Raw genomic sequence first — 19,154 nt, forward strand, 5'->3', positions numbered from 1 at the left:
AATACCGGCGGCCCGGGAGGGGGGCGCAGCACGCGCCGCGCAGCCATGGGGAGGCTGCTGGCTTTAGTGGTCGGTGCGGCACTGGGTGAGTGCGCAGGGGGCGCGCGCGGCCGGGGGCACCGCGGGGTCGCTGGTGGGGCGGCGGGAGTGGCGCTCGGGACTCGGGGCAGCCGCGCGAGAGCCGCCCCCGGCCCAACCCTGGGCCGCGCCAAGTCAGCTTCAGAAGTTGTGCGCGCGGGAGCCCGGCTTGGGGAGGGCGGTGGAGGTGCAGGTGGGCTCCAGCGGGCGGGGGCCGGGCTGGCACAGCCTCGCGGCTGCAGGCGCCCAGCCGGGGGCGAGAAAACGCGGAGTCAGCTGCTCCCGGAGCCCCGCAGGCTGCAATGTGACACCCACAGCCGCGGGAGGGGGGTGGGGGGAAGGCGGCGCCCGGAGACTGGGACGGGAAAGACGGAGGGACAGGGAGAGATGGAGACGGGAGGAAGGGGGCGAGAGACAGAGAAGGAGTCAGAGAGCACCTGAGTGGTGTGCTGGGAGGCTGGGGACGTGGGGGTCAAGGGGGAGACGGAGACAGAGAGAGGGGTATTGGAGACAGAGAGAGAGAAAGAAAAAGAAAGAGTTAAGAGACTGTGCGCGATGGAGAAAGGGAAACTTGAGAGAGGCAGGAGGAGATGGAGAGAAGAGAGAGGGAGATGGGGGTGCCCGTGAACACCGGGAGAGAATCTGGCATGGAGTTTTAAAAGGGATAGACGTGGAAAGGTGGAAAGGGATTAGGAGAGGTCTCCTTCTGAGCCCAGAGAGTGGACACAAAGTGGAGGGACCTTCAGAGAGACCCCTGAGAGAGACAAAGATGGGAGGGACTGAGACAGAGGCCCTCCGGGAGTCTGAAAGGGACCGCAGCAGGGGCGGATGGATGAGAAGTCCTGAGGATCAGGAGACAAGGACAGCACAGGGCTGCAGCAGAAGAGACACAGCGTTAGCTACAGAGTGCTGGGAGGCAAGAAGGAAGTGCCAGGTAAGAGAGTGAAGGAATTCTAAGACTGGAATTCCGTGGGGTGCAAAGGCCCTGGGGCAGGAGAGAGCTCAGGAAAGCTTTGAGTAGTGGATGGGGTTGGGGTGGGAAGAGCTCTAGAGGCGAGGACCCTGGGGAAGAGGGAATGATGGAAGCAGGAGAGGCTGGGGAGGGGATGGCTCACACAGGGGCTTGTGGGGCTGGGAAGAGGGGCTGAGTGTGGATCAGCCCCAGTTCCAGTGCCCACCTCCCCACAATCCCCCACCCCCAGACCTTCTTTTCTCCCAACCCATTTCTCCTGGAGCTAGCTGGTTTTGCAGTTTAATGGTGAAAGCGACTGCCACCTTGAACTTCTAACTTAGCTGGAAGTGTCATTGTACCACCTAGGTGCTTGGGTTCCTCCAGCAAGGGACTTTGTGAGGAAGGGGCACTCGGGTAGCAAAAAGTCTGAGTTACTGGCAACGTTGACAGTCCCTATGGGGCCTCCCATGTACAAGGCCCTACCTAATATGTGAAAATGGGCCCAGCCAATGCTGGAAGCAGAGGACCATTTCTTTCAAGAGAGAGGGAAACTGAGACTCAGAGACGAATGACTTGCTGAGGTCACACAGTTGAGTGACAGGGCTTAGCCTGGCATCCAGTCCTGTCTGCTGGTAATCATTGAGGGGGGAACAGATGGTTTGTGAGGGGTCTGGCATTGCTTAGGGCAATGGGTGCCTCTGCCTGACCTGAGCCTGCTGTCCCCACAGTGTCCTCAGCCTGGGGGGGCTGCGTGGAGGTGGACTCGGAGACCGAGGCCGTGTATGGGATGACCTTCAAAATTCTTTGCATCTCCTGCAAGCGCCGCAGCGAGACCACCGCTGAGACCTTCACCGAGTGGACCTTCCGCCAGAAGGGCACTGAGGAGTTTGTCAAGGTGTGCGGGTGCCGGGCACGGGTGTGGGATGGCGGGAATCCGCGTGTGGGAGGCAGTGGGGCTGGATCTCAGGGAGGGGGCTTGTTTGTTTGTTTTAATAATATGCTGTGATTGCTGACCTGGATTCAGATTCTGGCTCTGCCAATGGCCAGCTGGTGACCTTGGCCAAATCAGTGAGCCTCTCTCAAAGTCAGTTTCCTCCTCAGTAAAGATGGGGTGGCAGTGGTCTCTAGCCCATAGGTTTGCATGAGGACCGAATGCATTGACGCACCTGGCACATGGTTGGCATGAAATAAATGTCAATGGACTTATTTGGCACCAGCAAACAATGTCTCGGATAGCCATTACGGAGGGAAGACAGAACTTTTTTCTTTTTTTTTTAACCTCCTTTGAAATACGTGTGTATTTTGCATTACACATGGGAGAGGGAACCATAGACTTCTATGACGTGCTGGAGAATTGGGGTCTCCAGCTGCTGGGATCAGACTGCCCTGTCCCTCCTGGAGGAGTGTGTCTGGTGGCTGGGAAAGAACTGCAGAGAATGTTGGCCTAGAGGCCAGATGGGGCTTGAGAGGATGACTGAGGAACGTGTGTGTGCACATGTGCATCTCGGCTGGAGGCAAAAGCGGGGTCTGGATGACTCCAGGTGTGATCCTAGCCCCCGCCCCCCACCCCTGTGCCCTCTCTGCCTGAGGTCAAGGCGTCTGAGCCCATCTGTGTACCATCTGTGTCTGTGGGTGTCACGGCAGGGGATAGAATCAGGGTCAGGTAAAGGAAGAGAGGCCCAGGCAGTGACACCTTCTCCTCCCTGGCTACCCCTAGATCTTGCGCTATGAGAATGAGGTGTTGCAGCTGGAGGAGGACGAGCGCTTTGAGGGCCGCGTGGTGTGGAACGGCAGCCGGGGCACCAAGGACCTGCAGGATCTGTCTATCTTCATCACCAACGTCACCTACAACCACTCGGGCGACTACGAGTGCCATGTCTACCGCCTGCTCTTCTTTGAAAACTACGAGCACAACACCAGCGTCGTCAAGAAGATCCACATTGAGGTAGTGGACAAAGGTGAGTCGGGTGCTGCCTGCCCCTTTGCCGTCACCCACTGGTAAGCCAGATGGAAGGACAGATGGCAGGTAGCGGACAGGACAGGCTGGCTCTGTGCCTGGCCAGCCATCCGCCCACAGCAGCGGGCTGGGGGAAGAGGGGAGCAGCCTCTCCCACCCACTCCAGTTCTGGCCTCTGTTTCCCTCCAGCCCAGGTCAAAGCATGTGTCTCTCGCACAGATGCGTCTCTCACACAGATGCTCCGGGTACAGAACCCAGCTCTGTCACCTGTGCCGCATGACCTCTGGCAGGTGCCTTCTGTCTCTGAGCCAAAGCGTTGTCCTGGGCTCGCCCAGGATAATAATCCGATATGTTTCTCGGGGTGTGGTTTGAACCATTCTTCCATCACGAGGGTCATGAGGATTGAGCAATTGCAGGCACATGCCCGGCTTCCAGCAGAGCCTTGCACGTGGTGGTGAGGGTGGTGGTTCTTACTGTTTGAGTAACTCAGCCCTGCTGCCCTCTGTCGTGATGAGACGAGAGCGTGCCACCTAGAGCAGAGTTCCGCACACCCCTCTGCACTCCTGCCACAGGGGAGCCGCGCTGGCCTGCAGAGTCTCACTCAACACCTCTCACCTCTGAGGCGGGCCCAGGGGTCCTTTCTAAAACTCTCAGGTGAGGCAGTGTGGGGCCACAGGTGTGGGGCCCACCCTCTGAGCAGCAAGGATCGACAGCGCTTTCGGATGTCTCATCATTTTGCCTCAGCCACCCTGGACCCCTTGTCTGAGGGAGGTCCACCCCTTCTCTGAACCATCTTCTGCTCAGCATCAATTGCAATTGTCAGTGCCCTGTGGCCACTGGCTTAGAGTTGGGGAGATAGCCCAGGTTTGAACCAGCTACAAGTCGTGGCAAGAAGGTCTCTCGGGGCCACGGCACGCACATCCTCACGGGCAACATGCACTGCCCGTCTTTTCCGTGAGATGGATGCTGGCCTCAGTGCCTTACAAGGAGTTCCTTAGTGAATCCTCTCCCCACCCTCGGGGTAGGGGCTCTTCCTATCCCCATTTTACAGATGAGAAAACCACGGCTCAGGGAGGGAAAGTCATGTGGCCAAAGTCATGTGATTGAGAGCTGGACTTGAACCCAGAGGAGCTTGGGTGACTGTGTTTCTGTTCTTGGAATGATTCACTGTACTCTGTGATCAGCCAGAGCCTGTGGGTTTCTTTTTATAATTAGCATTTTTACGTTTATTGTCAAAGTGGTGCAGCCGAATGCAATTCAGCAGGCGTGTCTGAGCCACTCAGGTGTTCGTCACGACGCTGGGGGGTGGGGTCACCCGCAGACGTGGACAATGGAGCCCCGCCTGCAGAGTTGCTGTGACAAAGACTCCCCCGGTACTGGGGCTTTACAAAACCTGTTATTGCTCTTGCAAATCTGTAGAGGTGAGATGGGAGAGAGTGGGAGGCCCCAGGGCACTGTTCAGCCACCTAGGTTCTTTCCATCTTGTTGTTTGGCAGTTGGCCAGGGTGTTGTGTCCTCTGTACACCATGACCCAGTAGAGCGTCTCTCTTTTTTTTTTTAATTTAAATTTTTATTTTTTGATACAGAGTTTTGCTCTTGTTGCCCAGGCTAGAGTGCAATGGCGTGATCTTGGCTCACTGCAACCTCTACCTCCCGGGTTCATGTGATTCTCCTGCTTCGGCCTCCCAAGTAGCTGGGATTACAGGCATGCGCCACCACGCCCAGCTAATTTTTGTATTTTTAGTAGATATGGGGTTTCCCCACATTGGCCAGGCTGGTCTCAAACTCCTGACCTTAGGTGATGATCCACCTGCCTTGGCCTCCCAAATTGCTGGGATTACAGGCATGAGCCACTGCACCCGGCCTGAGCCTCTCTTTTTTAGAATTGTCCGCTGTTATCACACTACATCCCAGAGCCCGTATTTTTACCAGCATTTACCGTTGTATGCAGTTCCTTATGTTGGCCCTGCAGTTTGTTTTCTGCACTATCCACCCAGTTGTAGTGTTTTTTACCCACCATATGTAGTATTGCCTTTTAAACATTTACCCACTATGGCCGGGCGCGGTGGCTCAAGCCTGTAATCCCAGCACTTTGGGAGGCCGAGACGGGCGGATCACAAGGTCAGGAGATCGAGACCATCCTGGCTAACACGGTGAAACCCTGTCTCTACTAAAATGCAAAAAAATTAGCCGGGCGTGGCGGCGAGCGCTTGTAGTCCCAGCTGCTTGGGAGGCTGAGGCAGGAGAATGGCGTAAACCCGGGAGGCGGAGCTTGCAGTGAGCTGAGATCCAGCCACTGCACTCCAGCCTGGGCGACAGAGCGAGACTCTGCCTCAAAAAAAAAAAATAAATAAAAAATAAACATTTACCCACTATATTATAGTATTTTATATTACCCACTATAGTATATTTTATATTACACAATATATTATACTATCACAATATTGCCAAACAGCAGTTTTTTGTTTTTTGTTAAAGAGAGACCAAGTCTCGCTCTGTTGCCCAGGCTGGGATACTGTGGCATAATCATAGCCCACTGCAGCCTCAAACTCCCCAAATCCAGCGATCCTCCTGCTTGAGCCTCCCAAGTAGCTGGGACTACAGGTGTGAGTCACTATGCCCAGCTATATATATATATCTTTTTTTTGTAGAGACTGGATCTTGCTATGTTGCCCAGGATGATCTTGAACTCCTGGCCTCAAACAGTCTTCCCTCCTTAGCTGCCGTAAGTGCTGGGATTACAGGAGTGAGCCTCCACACCTGGCCTGCAGTATTTTTATTATAATCCATCATGCTAGAGTATTTTAACATTCCCCACCATGGTGGGTATTTTATTATCCACCATGCTATGCTATAGTATTTTAAAAATCAATCCTATTGTAGCATTTAAAAATATTCCATTCTATACTATACTGTATTCATCATCACCCCTGATACTACAGTATTTTAACATGACTCACTGTGCTACTGTATTTTTTCATTACCCACAATACCACAATATTACTGTATTTGTTAGCACTGCCTGCCATTCCTTATTATTATTATTTTTGTGATGGAGACTCGCTCTGTCACCCAGGCAGGCTGGAGTGCAGTGGCACAATCTCGGCTGACCGCACCTTCCGGGCTCAAGCGATTCTCCTGCCTTAGCCTCCCAAGTAGGTGGGATTACAGGTGCACTCCACCAAGCCCAGCTAATTTTTGTACTTGTAGTAGAGACAGGGTTTTAGCATGTTGGCCAGGCTGGTCTCGAACTCCTGACCTCAGGTGATCACCCACCTCAGCCTCCCAAAGTGCTGTGATTACAGGTGTAAGCTACCGTGCCTGGCCCATTATTATTATTATCATTATTATTATTATTATTATTATTTTGAGTCAGAGTCTCACTCTGTAGCCTAGGCTGGAGTGCAGTGGCACGATCTTGGCTCATTGCAGCCTGCACCTCCCGGGTTCAAGCGATTCTCCTGCCTCAGCCTCCGAAGTAGCTGGGATTACAGGTGCATGCCACCATGCCTGGCTAATTCTTTTTTAGTTTTAGTACAGATGGGGTTTCGCTATGTAGACCAGACTGGTCTTGAACTCCTGGCCTCCATTGATTCACCCACCTTGGCCTCCCAAAATGCTGGGATGACACATGTGAGCCACCACACTGACCTTTCTATTATTTTTATCCACCATCTCGCTGCAGTTTCAGTATTGCCCATCAACCTATATTGCCTCCTGGTAATGACCCCTGAGGAACGAGCCATGTCATTTCCATAGGAGGAGGTGACGGGTCATGGTGGTGAGAACTTCACTGACCTGGAAGAGGTGGAGAAGATGCTGGGAAGCTGCTGGGGGCTGCCCACCGGTGGTAGGAGCAGGCAGATGAGGACCCATGGGGACAGTAATCCTATTTTGGATCCACACAACATGAGTGGAAAATGCCTTGAGGCGCAGCAGCGTCTGAGGCGGGTGAGAAATCCGGCCTGCAGAGCCGCGGCTGGCCTTCAGATCTGCGGGCTGCCTGTGAGATGCCATGTTACCTAAACCCATTTGGGCACTGAGTTCCAGGAATGGGGGCAAGAATTCCGATGATGGGGCTTTATCCGGTGTGCATCCAGCCACTGTGGGCAGCCAGGATGCGCTCATCCTTGAGGTTTTCCGAGGCATCAAGGAGATGGTTGGATAAAGAATTTAGCACAGAGCTTGACTGACAGCAGGTGCCCACTATATGAGATACACTAATAATGTCTGTGGAGGCCGGGTGCAGTTGCTCATGCCTGTCATCCCAGCACTTTGGTGGGAAGATTTCTTGAGGCCAGGAGTTCAAGACCAGCCTGAGCAACACAGCGAGACCTCATCTCTACCAAAAAAAAAAAAAGGAAAAAATTCACGGAGCCTGGTGGTGCACACTTGTAGTCCCCACTGCTCAGGAGGCTGAGGCAGGAGATTGCTTGAGCTCAGGAGTTCCAGGCTGCAGTGAGCTATGACTGCATCACTGTGCTCCAGCCTGGGCAATAGAGCAAGACCCTGTCTCTTATAAAAATAAAGAAGTCTGTTGAAAAGAATGAATGAAGGAAGGAAGGAAGGAATGATAAGGAAACCCTGTTCCAGCTCCTCCCACAGGGAAGCTGGGGCAGGGCAGGCAGGGGGAGCATCCAGCCCCGCTCCCTCCCTCACTCTGGCCCAGAAAGCACTGGTGCCATCTGCACAGGGTGGAGCCACAGAAAGTGCCCCACTCACAGCAGAGGGAGGCCATTTGAGGACAGCAGGGAAAATGGGATCTCAGCCATCCAGGAGGGGGCCAGAGATGTGGGATGGACACCTAGGAAATCCAGCCGAGGACACCAGAGTGGCTTTTGACTCTGGTCCCCTGGCTGAACGTGTTCCCTTTACAGTTTAAATTTAGGCTCAAGGAGAAGCTGGCAATTGGCAGAGCCAGTGCTGTAGAGAGGATGTAGGGTTTCCGGAAAATAGCCAGCACTTCAGCAGTGCTGACTATGTGCTCATCCAAGCATGTTACGGATGTTAACTCATTTCCTCTCCCAGCAACCCTGTGAGAGGGTCTGAGTATTCCCACCTCCATTTTACAGAGGCTCAGAGAGGTGCAGTCCTTTGCCCGAGGTCACACAGCTAGTAAGAGGCAGAGCTGGGATGTGAACCCTGGCAGTCTGGCCCCAGAGCCCTGGCTGTTAACCATTAGGCTTTACTGCCCCAGTTATAATAATGATAACATTCATAAAAGTGAACCTTCATTGAATGCTGTTTATAGATCAAGCACTATTCTAAGGATTTTAAAGCATATTTAATTCTCACAGCACTCTGATGAAGGAAGTATTAATTCTACAATTGAAGAAACAGAGGCCCAGAGACACTGAGTCACTTGCCCAAGGTCACACAGCTGGCCAGTGGCAGAGCCAGCCTTTGAACCTGAGCCTTCTGGTTGCAGAGCTACGGCTTTTAGGCACTGTGCTGAGGGCCTCCGGAATGACACAGATGTGCCCTCGAGTTACACAGGGAGGCAGGTTGAGGGTGACCCCCACCAGGCCCACCCAAGGCTGGGTATTAATAATCACAGTGCATACACCAGGCCCAGGGAGGTCAAGCCACTTGCCCAAGCTCACACAGCAAGCTCACAGCACACTCAGGCTGTCATGCAGTCTGGGCTACCCCCTTAACCCTGCCTGGCCCCTGCAGCCAACAGAGACATGGCATCCATCGTGTCTGAGATCATGATGTATGTGCTCATCGTCGTGTTGACCATATGGCTCGTGGCAGAGATGGTTTACTGCTACAAGAAGATCGCTGCCGCCACGGAGACTGCTGCACAAGAGAACGCGTGAGTGGGGTGGCTGCGAGGAGTGAGGGCACACAGGGCACCTTCGCACTTGCCAGAGAGGAACACGCAGAGCCGGGCGGGGAGGAGGCAGTGGAGCGGCCCAGGGCGCCATCTCAGTACTATCCAGAGGGGGGCGCGCCCTGTCAGACATGGGATGGGGGTGTCAGACCCAGTCCCTTCCTCCCTCAAACCCGGGAGCTCAGGCTCCCAGCCAGATTCCTCAAAGACCCTGAGGAGTCCACCCGTAGCCCCTCCTCTAAGGGGCCCTGTGTACTTGGGGTGGAGCCCGCTACCTTCCCCCATCCCCTGGGGGTTGGGTTGGTCTGATAATGGGGTCACTGTATACCTGGCCTTTCCCCCATAGCTCGGAATACCTGGCCATCACCTCCGAAAGCAAAGAGAACTGCACGGGCGTCCAGGTGGCCGAATAGCCCCGGTAAGGCGGATAGGCGGGCAGAGGAGAAGGGGATTGGGAGGGGCCGAAGTGCCCCAGGTCCCTAATTCCCCCTCTCTTGCTCCCCTTCAGGCCCTGGGCCCCGCCTCAAGGAAGAGCCAGCCCTAATGGGGACTCTCCAGGCACCGCCTGCGCCCAGCGTGGGGGTGGCCACTCCTGGGCCCTGGAAAGCCTGAGTCCTGCCGACGGAGCCGCTGGGGTGGGAGGGGCAGGGGGATTGGCTCGCACCCCGCCTTGGCCTCCTCCAGCTCCTGCCCCGCCGGCCGCGCACCGCCATGCATGATGGGTAAAGCAATACTGCCGCTGCCCCCACCCTGCTTCTGCTGCCTGTTTGGGGAGGGGGGCGGTGAGGTGGGGGCAGCGGCCCCGCACCCCTCCTCCTTGCTGATTTGCACACATTGGCCGCTTCAGACATGCACTTCTGGGGCCAGCCCCTCCCCGCCTCCTCCCTGCCCGGCGGCAGGGATCGCGATGATGGGCTGGAGCAGTCTGGGGCAGGGAGTTCTGGGACCCACTCCGACTCTCCTTCCCCGGCATCATTTCCTCTCCCGCTTCCTCCGGCTGGACCTGGGGTCCCCCCTCCCTGTAATGCACTCCTGTCCCGGCCCAACCTCGCCCTCTCTCACCAGCCTTGAACTGTGGCCACCTAGAAAGGGGCCCTTTCAGCCTCGTCTCTCTTTACAGAAGTAGTTTTGTTCATGAAATAAAGACTCTTGGACTTGATGCATAGTTTCGATTGTGAGCCCCGTCACCTTCCTCCCATTCCCGTCCCCGAATCCTAGAGCCCGCTTTCCAGGGACCCTACCTGAGGGCCCACAGGTGAAGACACTAATGTCTGATCTGTGTCGGGGTTGGGGGAGCCATTCGCTCAGCGGAGACCATGAGGGGTGAGGGAGAGTAGAACGGAGCCAGGAAGCGAGGAGGTGCCGTGGAGGGAAGAGAATCGAGGCTGATGCTGGGGTGCTGGGGTGGCATGGGGTGTGCAGTGTGCCCAGCAGTGTGGGTCTCTGGAGAGGTGGGCGCTGGGGAGAAGGAGAGGGAAGGAGAGACAGGTATGGATGGAAAAGCAGAGGAAGCCAGGCTAAACCAGCGTGTTCCAATGAGGGGCCCTGGGCTGAGTGGAGGAAATGGGTGCGGTGGAGATGGGTTTGGCTGGGCACAGCGGGCACGTGTGGGTAAGCGGGTGGGGCCGGTTGTGCGGGAGGCCTATCTGGAGCAAGCAGCCGAGGCTGACTGTATCCGGCGTGTGGTTGAGCACGGGCAGGTGTCTGGCAGTGACCCTGCGCGTCTGGTGTTTACCTGGCCCTGGGTCTGACGTGGACCGCGCCTGGCTGCTGGCGGGACAGTGTGTTATCTGCCTGCGGACGCTTCCGGCCACTTGGCCTGGGCCTCTGCCCTTAGCGCTGTGTTTTCCGGGCCAAGCCCCCCATCCCCCCCATCTAGTGCTAGGACTTTCTGGCTCCAGAGGTCACTGCGGCCGGGCGGAGGCTGCCAAAGCAAACCAGCCCCGTGACTTGTAGGAAGGCAGCGGGGGAGGGGCCGAGGGAGGATGAGCAGGGCAGGCGGGAGAGGCTGGGGCTGGGGTCGGGGCCCAGGAATTGAGCAGGGAAGTAAGCAGAGGTGGAGCAAGTGGCGGGCGCAGCCTGGATCTGGGGCTGGAGAGTGCAGACAGGCCCGGGGGGGAAGGGGTCACCGGGTGGAGATGGAGTGGGCTTAGGGCAACTGGGGCCCTCCATCTGATCTCTTCTGGTCACACTCCCACCCCTCAGCATGCACTTTCTCCCTAAACCCCCAGTCGCCAGCCAGGCCTTTCCCTGTTCCCACCCCCCTGCAGACAGGCACACCTGGGTCCCCCTGGAGGTCCAAGGCGAGCCCCATACCTGGGCCCACCTGATCCAGCACCAGCAAGCCCGGCCCCATCAGCTAGGTGGCCTCCAGCCCTGCCAATCGAATGGTCCGGCCCCTCCCCGCCCCTTCGCCCGCCCCTTGCCCAGCCCCCTCCTCCTCAGGTGAGGCAGCCTGGCCTAGCAGGCCCCACGCCACCGGTTCTGCCTCCAGGCCACCCGCTGTTGCGGGGCCACCATGCTCCTGCCCAGGCCTGGAGACTGACCCGACCCCGGAACCACCTCCAGGCTCCGCCCTCACCTGCCGGACCCCAGGGTAAGGACCAGGGCCCCCAGACTCACAGTTCCAGCCCTGAGGACAGGGGTTCCCTCATTCCCCCACCCAGCCTAATGCCCACCTCCTAATAGAAGGGTTCCCGGGGACCTGAAGAGGGTGCACTGTGACATCCCTCCAAGCACCTAAGTGTTCTGGCTTGCTCTTCCTTCAGACTCAGCGGTTGGACCCCAGTCCTTCCTCCCCAGACCCAGGAGTTCCAGCCCTCAGGCCCCTCCTCCCTCATACTAAGGAGTCCTGGCCCCCAAATTCCTCCTTTCCCAGGACTTATGATTTCAGGTCCTCAGCTGTCTCCTCCCTCAAACCCGGATCCTCAGTCCCCTGCTCCACCAGGCTTAGGCATGGGGGTCCCCAGCCCTGCAAATCCAGGCGTCCCCCCGCTGCTGGTCAGACACTGACCCCATCCTTGAACCCAGCCCAATCTGCGTCCGTGATCACGGCGTGCTCTGGCCAAGGCCCAGTCCCTACAGCCTGCCTGGATGGACGCCTGGGACTGGGGGCGCCAGGACTGGGCTGGGCTGGGCTCCCCCAGGCCCTGCCTCCCCGTCCATCTCCTCACAGGTCCCACCCTGGCCCAGGAGGTCAGCCAGGGAATCATTAACAAGAGGCGGTGACATGGCGCAGAAGGAGGGTGAGTCCCCTTCCCTGAGCCCCAGCTTTGGTTCTGCCTGGCGCCCCGCCCTCTGTGCTCTCTTCTCTACCCTCTACTCTTCGGAGCCCCCTCTCTCTGGGCACCCCTCCCAGATGCATCCCAACCCCCCTTAGTCCTCCTCCACCTGATTAACTATTAACTACATTTTCTGTGCAGCTGTGCCACCGCCAGCCTCCCTTCTACCCTATATGACCTTCCTGGCATGCTGCCTCAGTTTCCCCTCATCCCCCAGTGATTTCTCAGCTAACCCTGGACTTGTCCTCTACTGGGGCTGAGGCGGGGAAGCTGTAGCTGTCATGGTTAAGGACACAGGTTTGGAGTCAAACACACAGGCTTGCATTTGAATTTGCTCTTGCCACCTTTTTTGCTGTGTGATCTTATGCAAGTGATATTATTCTCAGGGCTTTGGTCTCCCTCTGGGTCAAGCATGGATCCCAGTCCTCCCTCCATGAGGTTGCTGAGTGCATAAGACACACCAGGCACTGTCTGGGGCTCTGCATATAAGACACATGCCATCAACCAGAGCTGTCATGACAGAGGTTGGCAGACACGGAGTCCCAGAGACCCAGGACCCCCACCGATTCCAGACATTCCTCCACCTCCTGGCACTGTGGGCAAAAGAGCAGAGGGAGGACTTTGGACTGGGCCTGGATGGATGGAGAGGGGAGAGACGGCAGATAAACTACCATAAGGATGACAGAGAGAGACTGCGTGATGGAGTTGCTGGCCCTTGGGAGGCTCCGGGCAGCCCCCGGCTAGCCTGGCTTCCTTTCTACCTCTCACACATGGGACCCAGCTGGAGGGGCACATGGAGGGGCGACCTGTTCTTTCTGCCTTCTCCTAGCTGGGGCTGACTCCCTCTCTTCTTCCTGCAATCAGGCTAGCTGGGCTCAGTCCCAGGCAGTAGCATTTTCTAGCTGTATGGCCCTGGGCAGGCGGCATGTTCTCTCTGGGCCTCCATTCTCTCATCCGTGAAATGGAGAGGGTGACAGTGCATGTCCAACAGCGTGGGGCGAGGCCTGAAATGCCAGGATGGGCAGGAAGCACTGAGCGCGTTGGCTGAAATGATTAGTTCAGATCTCTGGCTTCCTCGGGTCTCGGCAGAGCTGGCAGTTCAGACCCCAAACCATTCAGCTGCAGTCCAGAGGGAACCCAGGCTCCTAGTTACTCAGGAGAAGGCACTGCACCCTAGCTGAGCAGGTGAATGACAGAGTCCAGCTCCTTGGGGACAATCTCTTTCCTGGAGCTGCCGGAAGGACAGCACCCGGGCTTGGGCCTATGGGTGAATGAGCCAGGGAAGAAAAGCAGAAAATGTCTGGATGGACAGAGATGGCCTGGGTACAAAGAGAAACAGACACAAAGTGGGCTCTGGTGCCTCCCTGGCAGCTCCTGGCTGGTCTTGGAGGGGAGTCCTGCTGTCAGGGCTGGGGATGTGGGAGTCGAACCTGGACACAGATGCTGAAGCATTCCAATTCTGCACTTACTTGCCGGGTGACCCGGGTTTGGTGGCTGCCAGACTTTGGGCCTCCTTTTCTCATCTATAAATTGGGGGTGATGGCAACGGCGCCTTCCTCGTGAACAGCTGCAAGGATTTAAGGATGCTGTGCAGGAGTGGACAGGGTTAGGGCAGGGCAGTGTGTCCATGTGTGGTTCTGAGAGATCCGTTGTGGCTGCAGCGGCTGCTGTTGGTGGTGTCACTGTTATTGCTGCTGGCTTCTGGGTGCTGCCTGGGAACTTGGAATTGGAGGAGGTGATATTGGAGTTGCAATTCCAAAGATGCCAGGCAGAGGGAAGAGCAAGGTTCTTGCTCTTCTGTGGGAAGCTGGGAGGTGACACAGCGCTGGTGTGCACATAGCCAGTTGTGGTAATTCTGGAGGTGAAGTTGGAAGTGGAGCTGGGTGGGAGAAGAGGTGTGCAAGCTGGACCAGGCAGGGGTGGGACTGCTTTGAGGAAGAGCCGGCCAATTCCACGCAGTGCCAGGTCTCTCCACAAGGTGGCGCCAGTGGTTAGTCCCTGCTTCTCTTGTCTAACTTCTATCTCACAAGTTCTACTGTTTGGGTTGTTTTTGGAAGCTCTCTCTGGTGCCTGATAATGACCCACATGGTTGTCTGGGAATTGGGGTAAACATGCTTCCAATTCTCTAAAAGCCATGCTTATACCTTAGTGGGGCTGGAAATGCCAGGCTGAGGGACTTAAGCTGTCCTGGGGGTACTAAGGAGTCACAGAGGGCTCTATAGGTAAAGAGGGGACAGGTTGGATTTGGTGTCTCACTAGGTTTCCCAAGCCTCCATGTGGAGGGTGGGCTAGAAGGGAGACTGAGCCCGCCAGTTGGATGGGGCTGGAGCAAGGTGGAGATGGAGGGAGAGAAGGAACCGGGAGAAGGAGAGTCACTCAGGAGGATTGGCAGGCTGTGGGGAGAGGGGAATGTTATGCAGACGGGGATGGTCCTAGGAGTGAGGGCCACTGAGACAGGACCTGGGAGGAAGAATATACTTGGGGAGACATTGAGGCCATTCTAGGACCTGGTAGGGGCAAAGAGACTAGGAGGTCCCAGGGAAAGGTATTTAAAAGGTATTTAAAGGACTGCAGGAGCCCTGACCTGGGACCTGGAAGACCGTCTAGGGCTGGGGACAGAGGGGAAACTGAGTCCACAGAGGTGGATGAGACAGACTTAGGGGTAGGGAGCAGTAGGGGGAGGCTGCGGCCAGCCCTACAAACTCCACATTTTACGGAGTAGGTAGAGCGTGGGTGGAGACAGCAGCCTCAGAGACAGAAAGGAGAATCAGATGCACGTGGTGTCCCGGAAGTCCAAAGAGGAGATTCAGGAAGCTGCAGTCATGTAAGATGAGGCCCGAGACACAGAGCCACCAGTTGAGTGGATTTTCAGAGCCAGAGAGCCAAAGAAGTCAGGCGTGAGGGTCTTTGCAGCCAAATGGTGGAGGCGGAGGAACTGACCTGTGACAAGACCCAAGGCAGCCGGAGGGACCTGGAGAAAGCAGGGGCAGAGAGTCTCAGGGAGACATGGGAGTGGGGGAGGTCTGGCTTACCGAGGGAAATGGCCCTGCTGCTGGGATCAAAGAATTGATGACGACATGTCGCCTGTCCCAGTAGAGACATGCAGGGAGGATGCCTGTCATACTGGGGGAGCCCCAGGATGCAGATGCTTCCTGTCCCACTGGAGGCACTGAAGTCCTCTGAACCATGCAGCATGGAAGGAGGTTCTTCCTCTCACCCTAGGAGATACATACATAGTGGCGTTGCTTCCTGTCCCACCAGATGTGCCAAGGCCTCTAGGCTGCATTCTGCGTGGCCTAGAGCCCTGGCAGGCACAGCTGAAAACAAAGGAAGCAAGACCAGCCCCATGGCTGTGGGGAGGCAAGACCTCCCGCTGGAACCTGGAGAATGGTCCTGGGCAGAGTTGGGGGGCGGTAGGCCTGAGAGGCCCTCGCAGGACAGGCAGGGGTCAGCCAGCAGTAGCTGGGCTGGTCTGGCCCACTGGGGCCTCTTTTGGGGAAGACAGTGTTCCCTCATGCCTTGATGGGAGCCACTGAGCTCTCAATTTTTTTTTTTTTTGAGACAGAATCTCGCTCTGTTGCCCGGGCTACAGTACAGTGGGGCAATCTTGGTTCACTGCAACCTCCACCTCCCGGGTTCAAGTGATTCTCTTGCCTCAGCTTCCCAAGTAGCTGGGACTACAGGCCGCCGCCACCACGCCCAGCTAATTTTTGTATTTTTAGTAGAGGCAGGGTTTCACCATGTTGGCCAGGCTGGTCTCGAACTCCTTACCTCAAAGTGATCCACCTGCCTCAGCCTTCCCAAAGTGCTGGGGATCAATAGGCCATGAGCCACGTGGGCCCCGCCTGAGCTCTCAATTTTTTTTTTTTTTTTTTTTTTTTGAGACAGAGTCTCACTCTGTCTCCCTGGCTGGAGTGCAGTGGCCCGATCTTGGCTCACTGAAACCTCCGCCTCCCAGGTTCAAGCATTTCTCCTGCCTCAGCCTCTCAAGTAGCTGGGACTGCAGGCGTCCATCACCACACCTGGCTAATCTTTGTATTCCCAGCAGACAGGGGGTTTCGCCATATTGGCCAGGTCTTGAACTCCTGACCTTGTGATCCGCCTACCTCGGCCTCCCAAAGTGCTGGGATTATAGGCGTGAGCCACCGCGCCCGGCTGAGCTCTCAAATTCTTAAGACACCCAGATAATGGCCACCCCAGGAAGGTCCTATACCACTCCCTGCTCTGTTCCGGGCGCTGGCCTGGTGCTGTGCTCACCAGCCACACCACCATGGGCGCAGATGGGAGAGCTGGGAGCTCCTGCCGCCCCGGGGGTGCTTTGCAGCTGCCAAGGGCAGTTGAGCCCAAGCCAGGCCCAGCTGAAGGCTTTCAGCAGCCTTTACTCTTTGGTCCTCTTATAATCCCTAGTGAAGGGGTTGGCTTTTAATCTCCAGGACCTCTTTGCGCTGGGAATAAAATCCCTTTTCCTGTGCCACCAGGCCTCCCCAGCTGGCCCCAACCTTGGTTCCCACTACCTTCCCCAAGCTCCAGCCATCTGGTCGTCTCGATGGCCTCTCCAGCCTCTGACATAACAGAGCCTGCTTATTCTTGCCTCAAGGCCTTTGCCTGTGCTGTTCCCTCTGCCCACAGTGCCCTTCCTTGTGGTCTGTGCATGGCTGGCACCTCACCTTTCAGAGCTTAGCTCAGAAGTCTCTTCTAGGGGAGGCCCTCTGATCCCTGATCCCCCTGCAGCAGCCCATTTGCTGCCCCCAGCCTGCACGGTTTTCCTCACAGCCTCTGCCACAATCTGGAAATTATTGGGTTCATTTACTTGTTTCCTTATTAATGTCTCCCACTCCCCACCCACACGCATGAGAATGTGAACCCCTGAGAGCCATAACCTTATCTGTCTTCTTTGGGTTATGTTCCCAGAACCTAGAAAGGTGCCAGGCACACAGCGGATGCTCAGTAGGATGGTAAACAAATAAAGCTCCATTAGGCTGATGAAAAAACTGAGGGTCAGGCGCGGTGGCTCACACCTGCAATCTCAACACTTTGTTTGGGAGACTGAGGCAAGCAGATAGCTTAAATCTAGGAGTTCATGACCAGCCTGGCCAACATGGCAAACCCTGTCTCTACAAAAAATACAATAATTAGCTGAATGTGGTGGTGTGTGCCTATAATCCCAGCTACTCAGGAGACTGACAGGTGGGAGAATTACCTGAGCCCGAGAGCTTGAGACTGCAGTGTGCCATGATCGCACCACTGCTCTCCAGCCTGCGCAGCACAGTGAGACCCTGTCTCAAAAAAAAAAAAAAGAAAAGAAAAGAAAAAACTGAGGCTGAGGCTCAGAGAGGGGAGGGGAGTTGCTCAGGCCCACACAGCTCTAACGATTTATAAAGCATTTATAAAGAACTTGCTATGTGCCAGGAACTTCTGCACAGTGAGAGACTGGATGGCTTCGTGGCTGTACACAGGGGACCTGGCATCAAACCTGCTCAGGATTCACGACACTGTTCTGTTTCTTCCAGGCTGCCACCGTGGGCATGTGACCCCCCTTCTCTGAGCTATCTGAAAGACAGGAATCATAGTTGTGGGATTGAAATAAGGACTAAATGAGCTGATGTATTTAGAGCAGTGCTTAGCACCTAGGAGGCATCTATACAATTTGGGCTATTATTCTTCTTCTTGAAAATAACTTTAAATTATTATTTTTACAAGTAGGTGCTCAGTGGATGCCCATTTAATAGATAAGAAAGTTGAGGCTCAAAGATAGGATGCCACCTGCCTTACATCCCAGCTAGGAAGGGGTAGGGTCAATATTTTTAAATGGGGCTGGCCAGGTGCAGTGGCTCACTCCTGTAATCTCAGCACTTTGGGAGGCTGAGGAAGGAAGATCGCTTCAGCACAGGAGTTTCAGACCAGCCTGGACAACATAGCAAGACCACGTCTCTAAAAAATATATACATAAAATAAAATGAGGCTGGCAGATTTTCAAGTGGAGAGGCAAATTTGATCTTGCAACTGGGTACCATGAGAGAGATCTGATTTAGGGGGTATCTAGGGGCAAAGTATCTAGAACAGCAGATACAACTGAGGCAGCAAGGAAATGCCAGCGGCAGGAAAGAGAGCTACCAAGAAGGCAAAGGTTGGGAGTCACAGTCCCAAGAAGAGACAACCCAAAGCAAAGACAGAAATACAAAAGCACAGTGTCACTGGGGAGGAGACATTCCCTAAGTGCCAGGAAAGTGCAGGGCGGAGGCAGAGATGGTGGCAGGTGGCCTGGCCATGCCCCCCTCCCAGCTGGAATGCTGGGGGAGCTGGGCACCTGGTTGTTCACGCGGCAGGGGAGGGACAGCCCTGTCAACTGCTGGCCTCGGGAAACTGGGCCTGGGGAGGGCAAGCTTGGGCATAGTAAGTTAGCCCTGGGGGCAGGGCAGAGCTGGTCTCGTGCCCAGACCCTGCTGCAATGAGGACAGGCCTGGCTGTGGCCCCAGCATGGTGTCTGTTGCAGGTGGCCGGACTGTGCCATGCTGCTCCGGACCCAAGGTGGCAGCTCTCACTGCAGGGACCCTGCTACTTCTGACAGCCATCGGGGCAGCATCCTGGGCCATTGGTGAGAGCGGTTCCTGTGCTTCTGACCTCCCCTGGCCCCTGCAGCCTCCAGCCTGCCTGCCCTCACCCCTCCCTTCTCTGCAGTGGCTGTTCTCCTCAGGAGTGACCAGGAGCCACTCTACCCAGGTGAGTGGAGCAGGCTGGGACCCTCTGGGGGAGCCCTGGAGGACACCTGTATCTGGCGGGAGCTCAACAAGCGTATTTGTTGAATAAATGTACAAATGCATGCAGAAATGCGAATCATAATAGTGCATTTGTATCGAGTGCCTGCTATGTACCAGGCACTATTCTAAGCACCCCACATGTCTAACCCAGACTTTTTCAGACACCAGTGTATTACTCATGAGTGCCTCATAAAATTAAATTAGTGAGTTGGAAAACCACGTTTTTTTTTTAAGTATGAAATAGATTAGATTACAGACCATCACAGTGCATCTCGCAGTAAGCAAAGGTTAC

General features: G+C 55.8%; 2 protein-coding genes across 4 annotated transcripts; both read left to right on the forward strand.

The window, feature by feature from the left end:
• The first annotated feature begins 6 nt into the window (after window positions 1–6).
• Window positions 7–9,982, forward strand: SCN1B (sodium voltage-gated channel beta subunit 1). Of its 2 annotated transcripts, none has more exons than XM_017847893.1 (6): window positions 7–85; window positions 1,759–1,925; window positions 2,748–2,988; window positions 8,664–8,805; window positions 9,170–9,241; window positions 9,332–9,982. In XM_017847893.1, the coding sequence occupies exons 1-5, from the start codon at window positions 46–48 to the stop codon at window positions 9,234–9,236; spliced, it is 657 nt and encodes a 218-aa protein (XP_017703382.1). In that variant the 5' UTR covers window positions 7–45; the 3' UTR covers window positions 9,237–9,241; window positions 9,332–9,982. The 2 variants fall into 2 exon arrangements, with proteins under 2 accessions (XP_017703382.1, XP_017703384.1); XM_017847895.1 differs by lacking the exon at window positions 7–85 and adding an exon at window positions 449–1,012.
• Window positions 9,983–11,120: 1,138 nt separating this feature from the next.
• On the forward strand, window positions 11,121–18,922 carry LOC108512597 (serine protease hepsin-like). Of its 2 annotated transcripts, none has more exons than XM_017847896.1 (4): window positions 11,121–11,419; window positions 11,854–12,068; window positions 18,598–18,699; window positions 18,783–18,922. In XM_017847896.1, exons 1-4 carry the CDS (start codon window positions 11,211–11,213, stop codon window positions 18,905–18,907), a joined length of 651 nt encoding a protein of 216 aa, XP_017703385.1. In that variant the 5' UTR covers window positions 11,121–11,210; the 3' UTR covers window positions 18,908–18,922. The 2 variants fall into 2 exon arrangements, with proteins under 2 accessions (XP_017703385.1, XP_017703386.1); XM_017847897.1 differs by having other exon boundaries at window positions 11,271–11,419; window positions 11,999–12,068.
• Window positions 18,923–19,154: the final 232 nt, after the last annotated feature.

This window comes from Rhinopithecus bieti, unplaced genomic scaffold, assembly GCF_001698545.2.
Source record: "Rhinopithecus bieti isolate Rb0 unplaced genomic scaffold, ASM169854v2 scaffold_30337, whole genome shotgun sequence".
Lineage (NCBI taxonomy): Eukaryota > Metazoa > Chordata > Mammalia > Primates > Cercopithecidae > Rhinopithecus > Rhinopithecus bieti.

What these genes read in the sequence shown, in the direction of transcription:
- SCN1B (XM_017847893.1), top strand. Translation starts at nt 46, where the DNA reads ATGGGGAGGCTGCTGGCTTTAGTGGTCGGTGCGGCACTGG. An exon ending in AGTGGTCGGTGCGGCACTGG is followed by an intron (nt 86 to 1,758) that starts GTGAGTGCGCAG and finishes CTGTCCCCACAG; the next exon opens with TGTCCTCAGCCTGGGGGGGC. An exon ending in ACTGCTGCACAAGAGAACGC is followed by an intron (nt 8,806 to 9,169) that starts GTGAGTGGGGTG and finishes TTTCCCCCATAG; the next exon opens with CTCGGAATACCTGGCCATCA.
- LOC108512597 (XM_017847896.1), top strand. Translation starts at nt 11,211, where the DNA reads ATGGTCCGGCCCCTCCCCGCCCCTTCGCCCGCCCCTTGCCCAGCCCCC. An exon ending in CTCACCTGCCGGACCCCAGG is followed by an intron (nt 11,420 to 11,853) that starts GTAAGGACCAGG and finishes CCTTGAACCCAG; the next exon opens with CCCAATCTGCGTCCGTGATC. An exon ending in GGCAGCATCCTGGGCCATTG is followed by an intron (nt 18,700 to 18,782) that starts GTGAGAGCGGTT and finishes CCTTCTCTGCAG; the next exon opens with TGGCTGTTCTCCTCAGGAGT.